At 33.6% G+C, this 12840-nt stretch overlaps 1 protein-coding gene across 1 annotated transcript in view; it reads right to left on the bottom strand.

Moving 5' to 3' along the window:
• The window catches only part of LOC131675344 (disintegrin and metalloproteinase domain-containing protein 11), a 2271363-nt gene that overhangs the window by 1035935 nt on the left and 1222588 nt on the right, over positions 1-12840 (bottom strand). The window contains exon 9 of the mRNA XM_058954276.1: positions 10514-10588. Within this exon, the coding sequence (XP_058810259.1) occupies positions 10514-10588 (75 nt within the window). The remainder of the gene's footprint in view (positions 1-10513; positions 10589-12840) is intronic.

The following is a 12840-nucleotide window of genomic DNA, read 5'->3' as shown; positions in this document are numbered from 1 at the left end:
TTTTTATTTTTTTTTTAATTTCTTCAAACGTACTTACGTTTTGACATTCTAAAAATGTTTTAATTATTGCATAGGATTTGTTTAAAATCAACAAGTCTACAATAGCAACAAGAATATTTTTTCTACAAATTTAATCATACTTAGATAAAGTATTATAAGACCTTTAAAATGGCACTAAAGAAATTATGTAGTTTTGCATTTTTTTGGAGAAAAACAACTTTTTTTAATTTTTTGTCGTTATTCCAAATAAAAAAGATATGCAGTTCACTTTTAACGAAAAAATGAATATTTTGTTATAAATAAACAAAACACATAGTTTATGTATACTACATAAAATATAAAAAATGGTTTCTTAAAAAAATTGAATAAAAAATATCAAGTTTTGAAAATTGTTGTTTAAGTTATTTAGAAGGTTCTATATTTGTTGTATTTTTTTTGTACGCCTTGGCCTTGACGCAGCAATCAGATTAAAATAACTATCGATGTTATGTATCACAAAGGTTACTGGAGCTGCGCGCTTCAGAAATGGAAACTTGGCATAGGCTAAAAATGACTAACATGACGCACAGGCAATGGCATTCCGACAACTACTGACGGTTCGGCAAGATTTTTGGGGTGGAGTAGTTTACCTAGCTAACAGATTGAAATTTTTCTGAACTATTTGGCAACATCATATCACGTGAAAATGAACGCGTAGACATGACGCCACAAGTTTTTTCCACGGCATCTTTCACATGGAATTCGCTCGTTTTTTATCACAAAAGCGGATTAGATCGAGATCGTTATCGCACAAGAGAAGCGGCGACGACATGGCTGCCGAGTTTTGTCAAATGCGACCGTATAGCTATACACGCAGTGTTTACAAGCATAGGGAAATTTCGAAATCGTATCACAACAACTTCGGATGAGGCAAACGTTGTTGACTACACTCACAATCAGTTCGATGGTTATTAAGCTGGGCATAGACGCATGCATATTTCTTATATCTTCATCCTTTTGCGCGCTTATGTGTTGATTAGATAAGATACCGAACATTAATAGTATATTTCGGTACTAGTGCGAGAAAGTAATTTCAGTCTCATGTGGATGTTTGCGCCCAAGCGAAGTGACGGTAAAAAGACCGCACGAGGCTGAAATAACTTTTTCGTGCATGAATTTAACTTTATTATTCGATACAACTTGTATTGAACGAAATTTTGAGAAAAATGCTCCATTCCTCAAACGTACATGAAGTTGAGTGTCAAAAATACCGTACGATACATGTTCGGGAAAGAGATTGTCGTATCGTGTGACATTTCCGTCCGAGCGAAACACGGGTTAAAAGTCTACATCGATTTTATACGTCTGTTAGACTAAACCGAATAAATTAAGATAACCATCTTTCTTTTTCTTCTTCCTCTCCATCGAGATTATTTAACCTCTGTTTACGATTCCATTTTTCTTGCATGCATTGTCACAAGCGACTTAATAGCCAATAGTAACATCAGATTTTTCTTTTCTTACAAATCGATATGCAGCAGACACCTTCTACCGATGGTTTTGAAGAAATTTTTAACACAGAAGCTTCGATTTATTTATTATTATCGATAAGCAATCAGTAACACTTGTAATTGAGAAACCATACGTTTGGTAGTCGTAAATAAGCTTTACTTTTGCGAATATTTATATCCGCTACGGGGAGACGCATATTATGTGAGGACAATAATGTGAGATGATAACTATAATCGATAAGGATATGATGACTTGATCCAGTGTTACTGTCAGTAGAATATATATGAATCACTTTCATCCAAGTTCAATTTTTTCAGCTTCAAAAAAGATTGAGTAAGAATTCCTGGAATTTGAAGTCACTCTCAAAATCGCTAAAATACAAAATTTCAAATAACGATATCTCGGTAAAAAAAAAAATTTGAAGGTCTGGAAATAGAATTTTAAAGAGTAAGAGTTACACTTTTAGGTTTGAAGAAAAAAAATGTATCCAATGTGTGACGCAATCTCAAAGGTAGCCAAAACAGTGTTTTTGGCACTTTTAGGTTAAGATATCTCGAGAACCAGAGATGATGGAAAAATTCTGACATCGGATTTAGATTCAGCCTTCGAATAGACCTAGTCACGTGTCTGGGTTTATTTGGCTGTCAGCCTGCGTTATTGTTATAAGAGTGCAAAATGTGCAAAAGGGCATTCAATTAAAGATTGTCCGGTTAAAGAAAAAAGTAGAAAAGATTAATATATATGCAAACTGCCGCAGAAACCATACCGTAAGCTACAAAGGTTGCCCTGTATATGAACAGCTGTGCCTGAAACTGTACTCAACACTCAAGGAAAAAAATTCAAATCACCAAAACCAAAACATTACGACCCAAACAAATACAGACTTAAAGGTCACTCCAAACAGCAACAACAGAGAATAAATGACACGCACAGATAACAGAAAATCATAATCAAAACAGAACAAATCAACCGTCAACACAAAAACAAATACTCATATTAAAAGATACTTTTGAGTATACTCACAAACTAGAAAACATGATGGAACAACTCATGTTAAGAATGGAAACTATGTTAAAACTCTTAAATACTCTAGTAAATAAACTAGTACAATGAACACATTAAAAATTGTTATCTAGAATGCAAATGGATTAATGAAAAGATACTTAGAACTAAAAACATTCTTGACAAACGAAAATATACATTATGCTGTGAAAAAATTTAAAATGTCAATTGTCTATCTTTTGAATGCAATAACGTTATTTGCCCTCTGAAATACAATGGTATGGATATACTTCGTAAACTAAAATATTATAGCACGTGTATAAATGGCCACATCTACCCAGACGACAAAGATAAATTAAAATCAGATAACTTTGGAATTCTGAAAATGCCACTATTGTTATTTGAAAAGAAAAAAATTTCAACGAACTTTAACAACTCAACATACTATCGAACCGAATATATAAAACATTTCCTCATATATTTTATCTCAGTTTTATTCACAATTATTATTATTTCAGTCTTCGTGACCACAAATATTGCAAAATATCTAAAAATATCGACAACACGGTCATCAAATGAGATCATTGCCCGCCAACTGCTATCTCGACGATCAAACTAGATCTATATGTAAGTCTACTTGAATAATATTTAACAACAGATACTTTAACCGAGTACCAGACTAAGATACACTACCCTACTCCTATATAGTCACATGGCACAAATATCCAACGTAATCATGTATCCCTCTGCCTCTTCCACGGCACTAGCCGACGCATAATATACTGTCAAGGGCTATACTTCGTTCGGATATGTGTGTGCGCGAGTGTATGTGTGCATGTATACACGCGTATAGTTCCCCAACTGACACAGTATTGCTATCCAAACAAGTAGAAAACAATAATAAAGAAAGAACAAAATCAAGTGTAACTTTATAAAATGGTTTTCGTGAGTATAATTTTTATATGGGCGGTAAACGCCATTGTACTGATAGCGATTTACCACCAAAGAAAAAGGCAACAGCGTACTGTAAAACTAGTACATAGATAGCGGAACACTTACCATGGCTATTACCAAGTAATATGATAGTTTGTCGTGATTGAGTTAATTTCGTCAGACTACGAGGAGGGGTCAATAAGTACAAAATCTACAAAATCTAAGAGATGGCGCTCGTCAAGCTTAAATTATGATGTTTTTGGCAAGAAATACTACTAACTAGATATCGTACAAAGTTTCAGCTCGATTCATTAAGTTATTTTTTTTTGTAAATGTTGGTTGAACAATAAGTTATTGTTTTATTTCAAAAATGGAAAAAACAGAGTTTCGAGCGGTGATAAAACATTTTCATTTGAAAGGCCTTACACCAAAAGAAATCACATTTGAGTTGAACGCCGTTCATGGTAAGTCTACCCCTGTATTTAAGACTATTTATAACTGGGTCAATGAATTTAAACGCGGCCGTACAACAACAAAAGATGAACCTCGTTCAGGACGCCCCGTAGAAGTGAGTACGCCAGAAATGGTCAACAAAATCCACGATATGGTGTTGAGTGATAGAAGATTAAAATTGCGAGAATTAGTTGAGGCCACAGAGATATCAAAGGGTACCATAATTTCAATTTTGCATGGAAAATTGGGGATGGAAAAAATATCAGCAAGATGGGTGCCGCGTTTGCTCACTGTTAACGAACACGCGTGGTTACCTCTCAGGCTCTTTTGGCACGCATACGTCGTAATCCGGAAGACTTTTGGCGTCGACTCGTAACTGTAGACGAAACATGGGTACACCACTACACTTCTGAAACCAAAGAACAGTCCAAACAATGGATTACCGCAGGAGAATCAGCCCCAAAGAAGGCAAAGACAGTAAAGTCAGATGGCAAGATTATGCCCACAGTTTTCTGGGATGCGTATGGAATCATCTATATCGATTACTTGAAAAAGGGCCAGACGATCACTGAATAATATTATGCGTCATTATTAGGTTAGCTGAAAGAAAAAATCAAAGAAAAACGTCCACACTTGAACAAAAAAAAAGCCTCTTTCTTCAAGACAATGCTCGAGTTCACACGTGTGCAGTTTCGATGGCAAAAATTAACGATTTAAAGTTCAAATTAATTGACCGTCCACCATATTCGCTTGATTTGGCTACCAGTAACTTTCTTATTTCTTAACCTCAAAAAATGGCTTTCCAGACAATGATTCACGTCGAATGAAGAAGTCATCGTCGAAAGAAATGCCTATTTTGAGGGTTTTCAGAAATCATATTATTCTGATGGCTTAAAAAAACTGGAAGGCCGTCTAATAAAATGTATCGACCTTAAAGGAGATTATGGTGAAAAATAAAAAAAATTACATACGCAAAACTTTTTTTTCCTTCTTTTTGTAAAGATTTATTGATCCCTCCCCCTTCGTATTTACCCTGTCCTTGTATCGTTTTCCTATTATTTCATAACCTTGTTACTTATTATTCTTTGATTTTATGTATTGAATGTTTCATTTTCAGATATAGTCATATAAAATGTCCACCTGTGAAACCTTGTCGCAGTCCCGGACTCGGAGGCTCATGGAACTGGCTTCGAACGTGTGGGGGCATATTCGACATGCGTCATGGAATTAACACGTATACTCGCCCATGCCATTTTATCCTCATCCTAATTATTCCTTTACTTCTCGTCGTGGGAGCGGGTGCCCTTCTGTCAGTCACAGTAAAATGGGCATTGGTCAAGGTGGAGGTGCTCTTATCATTTGGAATCACTTAATACTCAGATATGTTCAATTTCTTTTATATTTTTCTTCTCTTCGGTTACTCAATACTCAGATATGTAAAATTTATTTTATATTTTTCTTCTCTTCGGTTGCAGTCGCTTTTTTTTCCCCCTTGGTATGTACGTAACGCTCAGATTGTTTGTGCTTTTTGTAGATTGAGCCTGGCGAGGTTCTACGTGGCGATCATATGAGTCCCTTCGAATCGAATAGTTTCTCAGCTTTCCGAAGTGCGGATTGTTCTTCTATCTGATCTTCTTTCGTTTATTCTTCTTTAGCGATTTTCTAGAAAAAGTCCTTTTAATTTATGCAAAAGACCTTCATGTCAAACTTTATCAAAGACTTGTGCATCGTCTAGAAATATGCAGCTGTCATATTCTTTCTTTTCTATAAATTTTCTTGCAACGGACACTATTGTATTGACCTGTTCTATTGTGGAGTGGTTGTGCTAAATCTGGCAGAAATTATTTTTTTTTAATTTTTGATATTACCGACAGTAGACTAATCGGTCTGTAAAATGTTACAGTTCGGTTTTTTAGCGGGTTTAGAAATTAAAATAATCTCACCCATTTCCCATTGAATTGAAAAATAAAATAGACGAAAACGTGCACTAAAGATAATTGTTATACAGGGTGTCCAAAAAGTTCCGGGACACCCCAGTAAGTCCTGAGATATAACTATTTCCGAGGAGATTAAGGTCATTCCTTTAGTAACTTTGAACAAGGAATCCAATGGTGACCTTGGTTTTGTCCTTGAGCTTGACCTTCAAGGTCATTTCAAGGTTAACTTTTTTTTTTCAATTGGGAACCCCTATTTTTGACAACGGCCATCGAAAGAGCGGGAAATTTTACGTCCAAAACGGTATTTTTAAATTTTTTTTCATGGCCTTGAGAAGGTCGATTTAAAATTTAAGGTCAAATGCTTGAAAAACTGCCTAAAAGCGTTTTTTTAATTTTTAAGATATCGAAAAATGACCTCTACAAAATTTGTTCACCCAATGCACCAAAAACCTTTGACCTTTAACCTCATTTTGAAGGTCATTTCAAGGTCGAAGTGTTTTTTGTAATGGAAACCCCTATTTTTGACCCCGGATTCGCACATATCGCGAAATCAGAAAGAAACATTCAAAACGCAGTGAGTGGAAAAAACTTATCCGGCAAAAAAACTGTACCTATGTCTCTGCTTGCTCTTCATTGAAAACAACTTGACTTTCAATTTGGATAACCCGTTACTTTATTATTCAAACAATCAAAGGTGACTTTGAAATAACCTTAAAATGATCTTGAAGGTCAAAGATAAAGTCACTGTAACATGCTCCCAATAGAATTTAATAAATTTAGCCCGAAACATTTTATAAATGTTTCGCGAATAATATAGGATCTAAATTTCACATGACCTTAGCGAGGAACGTCGTGGATCAATCGAAACTCAACATAATACCTTATCCAAACGTCGGATTTCGCGCTATGTGCGAATCCGGGGTCAAAAAGAGGGGTTTCCATTACAAAAAACACTTTGACCTTGAAATGACCGTCAAAATGAGATTAAAGGTCAAAGGTTTTTGGTGCATTGAGTGGCCCACTCTGTTCTGAACAAATTTTGTAGAGGTTATTTTTCGATATCTTAAAAATTAAAAAAACGCTTTTAGGCAGTTTTTCAAGAATTTGACCTTAAATCGACCTTCTCAAGGCCATGAAAAAAAATTAAAAAATACCGTTTTGGACGTAAAATTTCCCGCTCTTTCAATTACCATTGTCAAAAAAAGGGTTCCCATTTGAAAAAAAAAGTTGACCTTGAAATGACCTTGAAGGTCAAGCTTAAGGTCAAAACCCAGGTCACCACTAGATTCCTCGTTCAAAGCTACTACAGGAATGATCTTAATCTCCTCGGAAATAGTTATATCTCAGGACTTACTGGGGTATCCCGGAACTTTTTGGACATCCTGTATATCTTATTACGATATTAGGTAATTTTTTGATCATTATTCCTGTAATGTTATCAAAGTCCGATGCTTTTCTATTCTTAATGGTTTTGATTACAAGTAATACTCCTTTTATTTTGACTGATGCAATAGATGTACTGTCCTAGGCACTTAGGTCTTCGAGTAAGGCATCATTTTCATGTTCGATAATTAATTATTCTTTGGTAAGAATTGAATGCTATATAAATGGTATATAAATGGTTGGTGAAATTATGAATTTTTTCTTCATCAGATCTAGCCAACTTGCGCATGGTTTTGTGCTAGGTGGGATAAATGACTTTGGTCGCTTAAGTCTCCTGGTGGCTTTCTATAATGAGTAGTCCGTTTCTTCTGTTGGCCTCAGTTCTCTAAGTTATTTTACATTTGAAAGTTTTTTTCCTGATACAGTAGTTTCTTAATTTCTTCAACTACTTCATTTAGAAGTATTTGGTCTTGACTTGATCTAGTTGTGTGATATATTTTTCTTGGTAATCCTTCATTTAGAGCTTTATTTGAGAGTGAATTAAAAGTTTTAATACCATTTCAATATGGTCTATCGGCCTGTGGAGAGAGAGACTCTTCGTCGGGAGGAACAGCATGAAGGAGACGCGGATAGTACGTCCATTGACTCCGCATAGACGCCTAGTTATCACGAGGACGACGGCATCCCTTCGTGCTTTGGCCCTATAACGATATCTGCATCACTCGGCAAGCCAGGGATACAAAGGTTAGGTTATCTTACTTTCTTCGTTATTCTCTCTTTCTCTCTTTCTCGGGTTTACTGGTAGGTTAAGTACGACAATACTTGGTAGCCAGACGTTTAATCGCCGGCTACTGACAATGACTTGTGAGATTATTTGTACGAGCAATGGCTCTTATAAAACGCAGATTGTCAAGGCGACGCAATTGCTGAGCGATTCGCGACTTATTCGTCATTAGAGTAGTAATGATAAGGTCCGCGCTTTCTTGGTATTATTTTTTAGCGGTAAAACATGCTAGTTGATGTAGTATTGATTGTTTGTGTTAGTATTAAGTCTTGCGACATTGTTTGTGTGGTTTATGCTAATAGTAAGTTTCTGTTAAATTTCGAAAATTTTTGAACGAAATTATTTATTGACCTATTCTCCTTCCTCCTCTCCCTTCTAATCATTCAGGGCGAAAACGCCTCTCTTATCCGCCTTTTTTAAAGAATTGGTGACGCGACAACGTTGTTACAATTTAAACCAGTATGTCAGATCTAAAGTAGATATTAGAATACAATTGTTTTTTCGTAGTATTTCATACGGTATTTTTCCTCTAGGGGTTGCAGTTTGTGAGCTTGATTCCCACCATGGGTTCTTTGCATTATAATCGCGATCTGCTATGAAACGATTACCTAGAGAAAAAAAAATCTGTCCAATTTCTTTTTGTTATAGTATTGTGTAGAGGACAATAAACAGTTAACACTGTAATTGGGCCTTTGTTATCTTTTATGATTGCACTAGTTGCTTGCAGAGAAGTTTCACTAGTGTATTTGTGAATGTAACGATTTATTTTTATGTTGATGATAACAGCAGTATCTCCATGTGCTTTATTTAGTGGATGATTTGTTTTATGTACTGTGTCATTCGGAATGTGAAGAAAGCTTTTGCTAGTAAACTGTGTTTCTGATACTGACATGATGTCAACATTTTCGTGGATTAGAAATGCTCTTAGTTTGAGATGTCTGTGCGTAAATCTATTTGCATTCGAGATAATTATTTTCAATATACTCATTAAGCTAATTTGCTTTTAACATTAGCAGATTTAGTATGGTGTCCATTCTTCGCATTAATTTTTCCGTCAAGTATTCGAGTTTATTTTTACTTTCTTTTTTTTTTAAGCGTTTACTTGTTTTTGGCTGGTTATTTGTTTGTTTTGATTCTTCTGTCATAATCTGTACGTTTTTATTAGCTGTTACTTTTGCATATAATATATTTGTTCTTACTCTGTTTTCAACTGAATTTAAATTAGGCTGAACTTATCTGTTGTTTAAATTGACTGATTTAAAAAATGTGCCCAAATTCTTTGTAATTTTGACTCTGGGAGATGTCTCTTTGTACTTACTAAATATTCAAATTCAATCACTCTGTTCAGTAATCTCTTAATTTTGTATATATTTTAGCTCTTGTGGTCATTTTATATTTCAACTGTAAATAAAGGAATCGGAAATGTTGTGACTTGGTGTAGCATATTGCGAATAATTATCACTGCGTGTCCGTATTTTTCAATACTTATTTAATGACTTCAATGTTGACTGATAGATGCATATTTCTTAAAATGCCTTTGAAATCTTAATCCTCTTTGCGCTGATAAGTGTAGAAATGAGTATTTTTTTCTTTTAGTGCATTGATAATTAGCAGGTATTTTTCAAGCGTTTTATGTTGAATTTTCACTTTGTTGGATGCTCTAGCACTTTCAAAGTGTAACCGTCAGGGGGCGTATATTCTGCACATTATAAACAAATATTGGCGGTGCTTTATTTTGTATGAAGTTTGTTTCCTTAGGTTTTTCTGGATTCTTTTCCTGGCTTTGAGTTTGGTTATTATCTTATTGAAGTACTGAAAATCTATTTACTGATTAGCTTAGGCAATAACCCGGTAGTTGCGCTTGCTTTTTACTAGGAATTTGGTCTCATGTAGTACGTAATCTTTTGTAGTTTGCACGTTTCCACTTAATATTGCTTAATTAAATAAAACTATTTATGTACCTTACATTTTTTCTACTATTCAAAAGCAACATCATTGATAGTGGGAATATGGGAACCACTACAATAGATATTATACAGTATATATAACAGTTACTTATTAATTGTATTAATCTACTCGTCTAATGTAGATAAGTCATTTTACATCGTTCTCCAGTTCATTGCAGGTACAAAATTACATTTATATTTTTTTAGTAGACTTAGTTGACGTTGTAGCTGTAATAAGTAGTGTTATTCAATTATAACATATATTTTTGATAAAAAACATAATCCAATAGCTATGAATTTGATTGTTCTTATGATTACAATATTATGTTCAACAAAAACGGCTGGAAAAAAATTTTTCAAGGAAATCAATATAACATACAAAACTATTGAAGATTGAAGAAAAAGTTTGAGTATAATAAAAAAATTGTATGATACCATGCCTACTCGACTGCAGAAGTTTACCTTTCTTGAAACGTGTAGGGGCTGGGCGGCGGAGGGAGGAATACGTATATAAATTATATTTATTATATGTTCTTATTACACTGTTTTAACGATGTCAATGAATTTAGAAATAAATTACTTACCAAATCAGCAATATTCGCTACTTGTATCATATCATGTACAACTTCTGCTCTCGTACTTCCATTTCTTTTATCAAACTGTAAGTTATATTGTTTTCTTAGATTACAAATATAAATAATTGAACATATATTAATGATTGGAAATCTGGAGTTTTCGTATGAGGCAAATGTTCATATGAATATCTTATCATTTAATGTAAATATTTCACCTTATTATATAGTAAAATAATATTATTATTATATATTTTTTATGTAAATTAGCTTGATCTATATAAAGGGAATGAAATTAATTTTTTTTCAATCGTTTTCAATATACTATAATTTGAAAATTTGTGTTACGATATTTTCGAAAGTGTTAAAAGGTTTCTGTAAAAGAAAAGAATATTTTATTCTATTTCAAAATAATCAATTTTATGCGTTAGTATATCCTTATCAACTCAAATACACATTGATAGAATTGAGACTTGAACTTGGTCTTAAAAGTTAATCCTTTTGTAATATTGTCTAATTAGACGATTGAATAGTGCATTTATAATGTAACGACTTTTATTAAAGACTGTAACGTAAATGCTCATCATTATAAAAATAGATTGATTTGTTGATTAGACAGACACACATAAAAAAATAAGTGATTTGCATAAAAAACGGCATACATATATTTTGACGCGCTGAATCCAAACCGGCAGTCAGTTTGACCTAAGTACGTTAGTTTAAAGGCATTTTAAGATTAAATTTAGGAAAATGTCGTTTAAAAATTCATACCTATTAGAGAGAATGCATTGATTTAAAGGTTGTCAGTCAAAATATAGTCTAGATATCTTACATGATTTGTAATTACTGTAAGACAATGTTATTGCAATAGCAGAAAAATCAGAATCAAGATCAGCTCATATTTATACAGTCTATGATATGGTGCGAATCATCGTGTCGAGAGAATTGCTATATCTGTATGACCAATACATACTCGTATGACTTTCACGCATCTACAAAATCTAAAACTTGTATAAGGACGTATCATCAGTAAAATAACCAACAATATCCGAAATGCCAATTTCTAATATAGTCTAAGAATCTATCGAAGCTGACAAGTCATTTGCACCAAAGAAAATGGAAGTTAGTGAATGCTCAGGTAAGAGATGCGACAGTCAAAGTGATTGCGAAGAAGATGAATATTTACCAAGTATTATTAAGAATGAGAACTCAGAAATTTTCGATTAAAAGAAGTTGGATGATTTAATCAGATATTTGAGATAATCCAAAGATGGAGCTGAGTATCTAGCCACAGTATTGAAAAAGGAAAAATTCGTTGTTCACGGGGACTAAAGCTTATTTTTATCGGAACAGAAAAAAGAAGTTTCGTAGATTCTTTGCCAAAGATACAGAAAACTCTATGAAATTCTGTACAAATCTTAGAAGATTAATGAATTAATTGAAATCTAATATTTATAAAGAGAAAGAGTGGTTATTTATTGACTCTTCCTAACAAAGCCTAAAAGCTGTACGTTTACACAATAGAAATTTGCTTTCACTTATCCTGATAGCTAATTCAACGAAGTTGAAGGAAATATCAGAGAATTTGGAAATAGTATTGGAGAAAATTAATTACGCGGAACATCATTGGAAAGCTTGTGTTGATCTGAAAATTTCAACTATGATTCTGAGATAGTAGTCAGGTTTTATAAAAAAAAATATCTGTTTCTTAGATCTGTGGGATAGTGAAGGTAGAAAAAAATCATTATGTACAGAAAGAATGACCAAGAAAAATAGATTTTAATTCAGGTTTAAAAAACAACATCCGTAAAACTTTAATAGATCCTTCAAAAATTTGGCTTTCACCCCTTCATACCATACTTGGTCTCATAAAACAACTCGTCAAAGCTCTGGATAAGGATAAAGAAGATTTTCAACACTTACTTTTGATGGTCCTCAAATCTTTTATTATAAAATATTTATTTATTCATCAATATTTATATTGTCCTCTTCAAAGAAATCCCCTTCAGATATAATACACTTGTACCAACGTTTTTTCCAATCCTCGAAGCACTTCTGGTAAACACTTTCTGGTATAGCTTTGAGTTCTTTAGCGATTTTGTTTATCTCTTCAATCGTTCCAAACCTTCGTCCTTTCATGGATTTCTTAAGTTTTCAAAATAGGAAAAAGTTGCAAGGGGCCATATCCGGTAAATATGGTGCTTGAGTTATGATTGTGGTTTTTTTTTTGCCGAAAAGTTCGACATTAGCAATGATGAGTGAGCAGGTGCATTATAGTGATGCAAAATCTATGAATTATTCGACTTTTTCGTATTTTTTCTCACAAACGGCACATAACT

The sequence above is a fragment of the Phymastichus coffea genome, unplaced genomic scaffold (assembly GCF_024137745.1).
Source record: "Phymastichus coffea isolate CEN01 unplaced genomic scaffold, Cenicafe_Pcof_1.1 PCOF00019, whole genome shotgun sequence".
Classification (NCBI taxonomy): domain Eukaryota; kingdom Metazoa; phylum Arthropoda; class Insecta; order Hymenoptera; family Eulophidae; genus Phymastichus; species Phymastichus coffea.
This window is presented reverse-complemented; position numbering and strand designations above follow the sequence as displayed.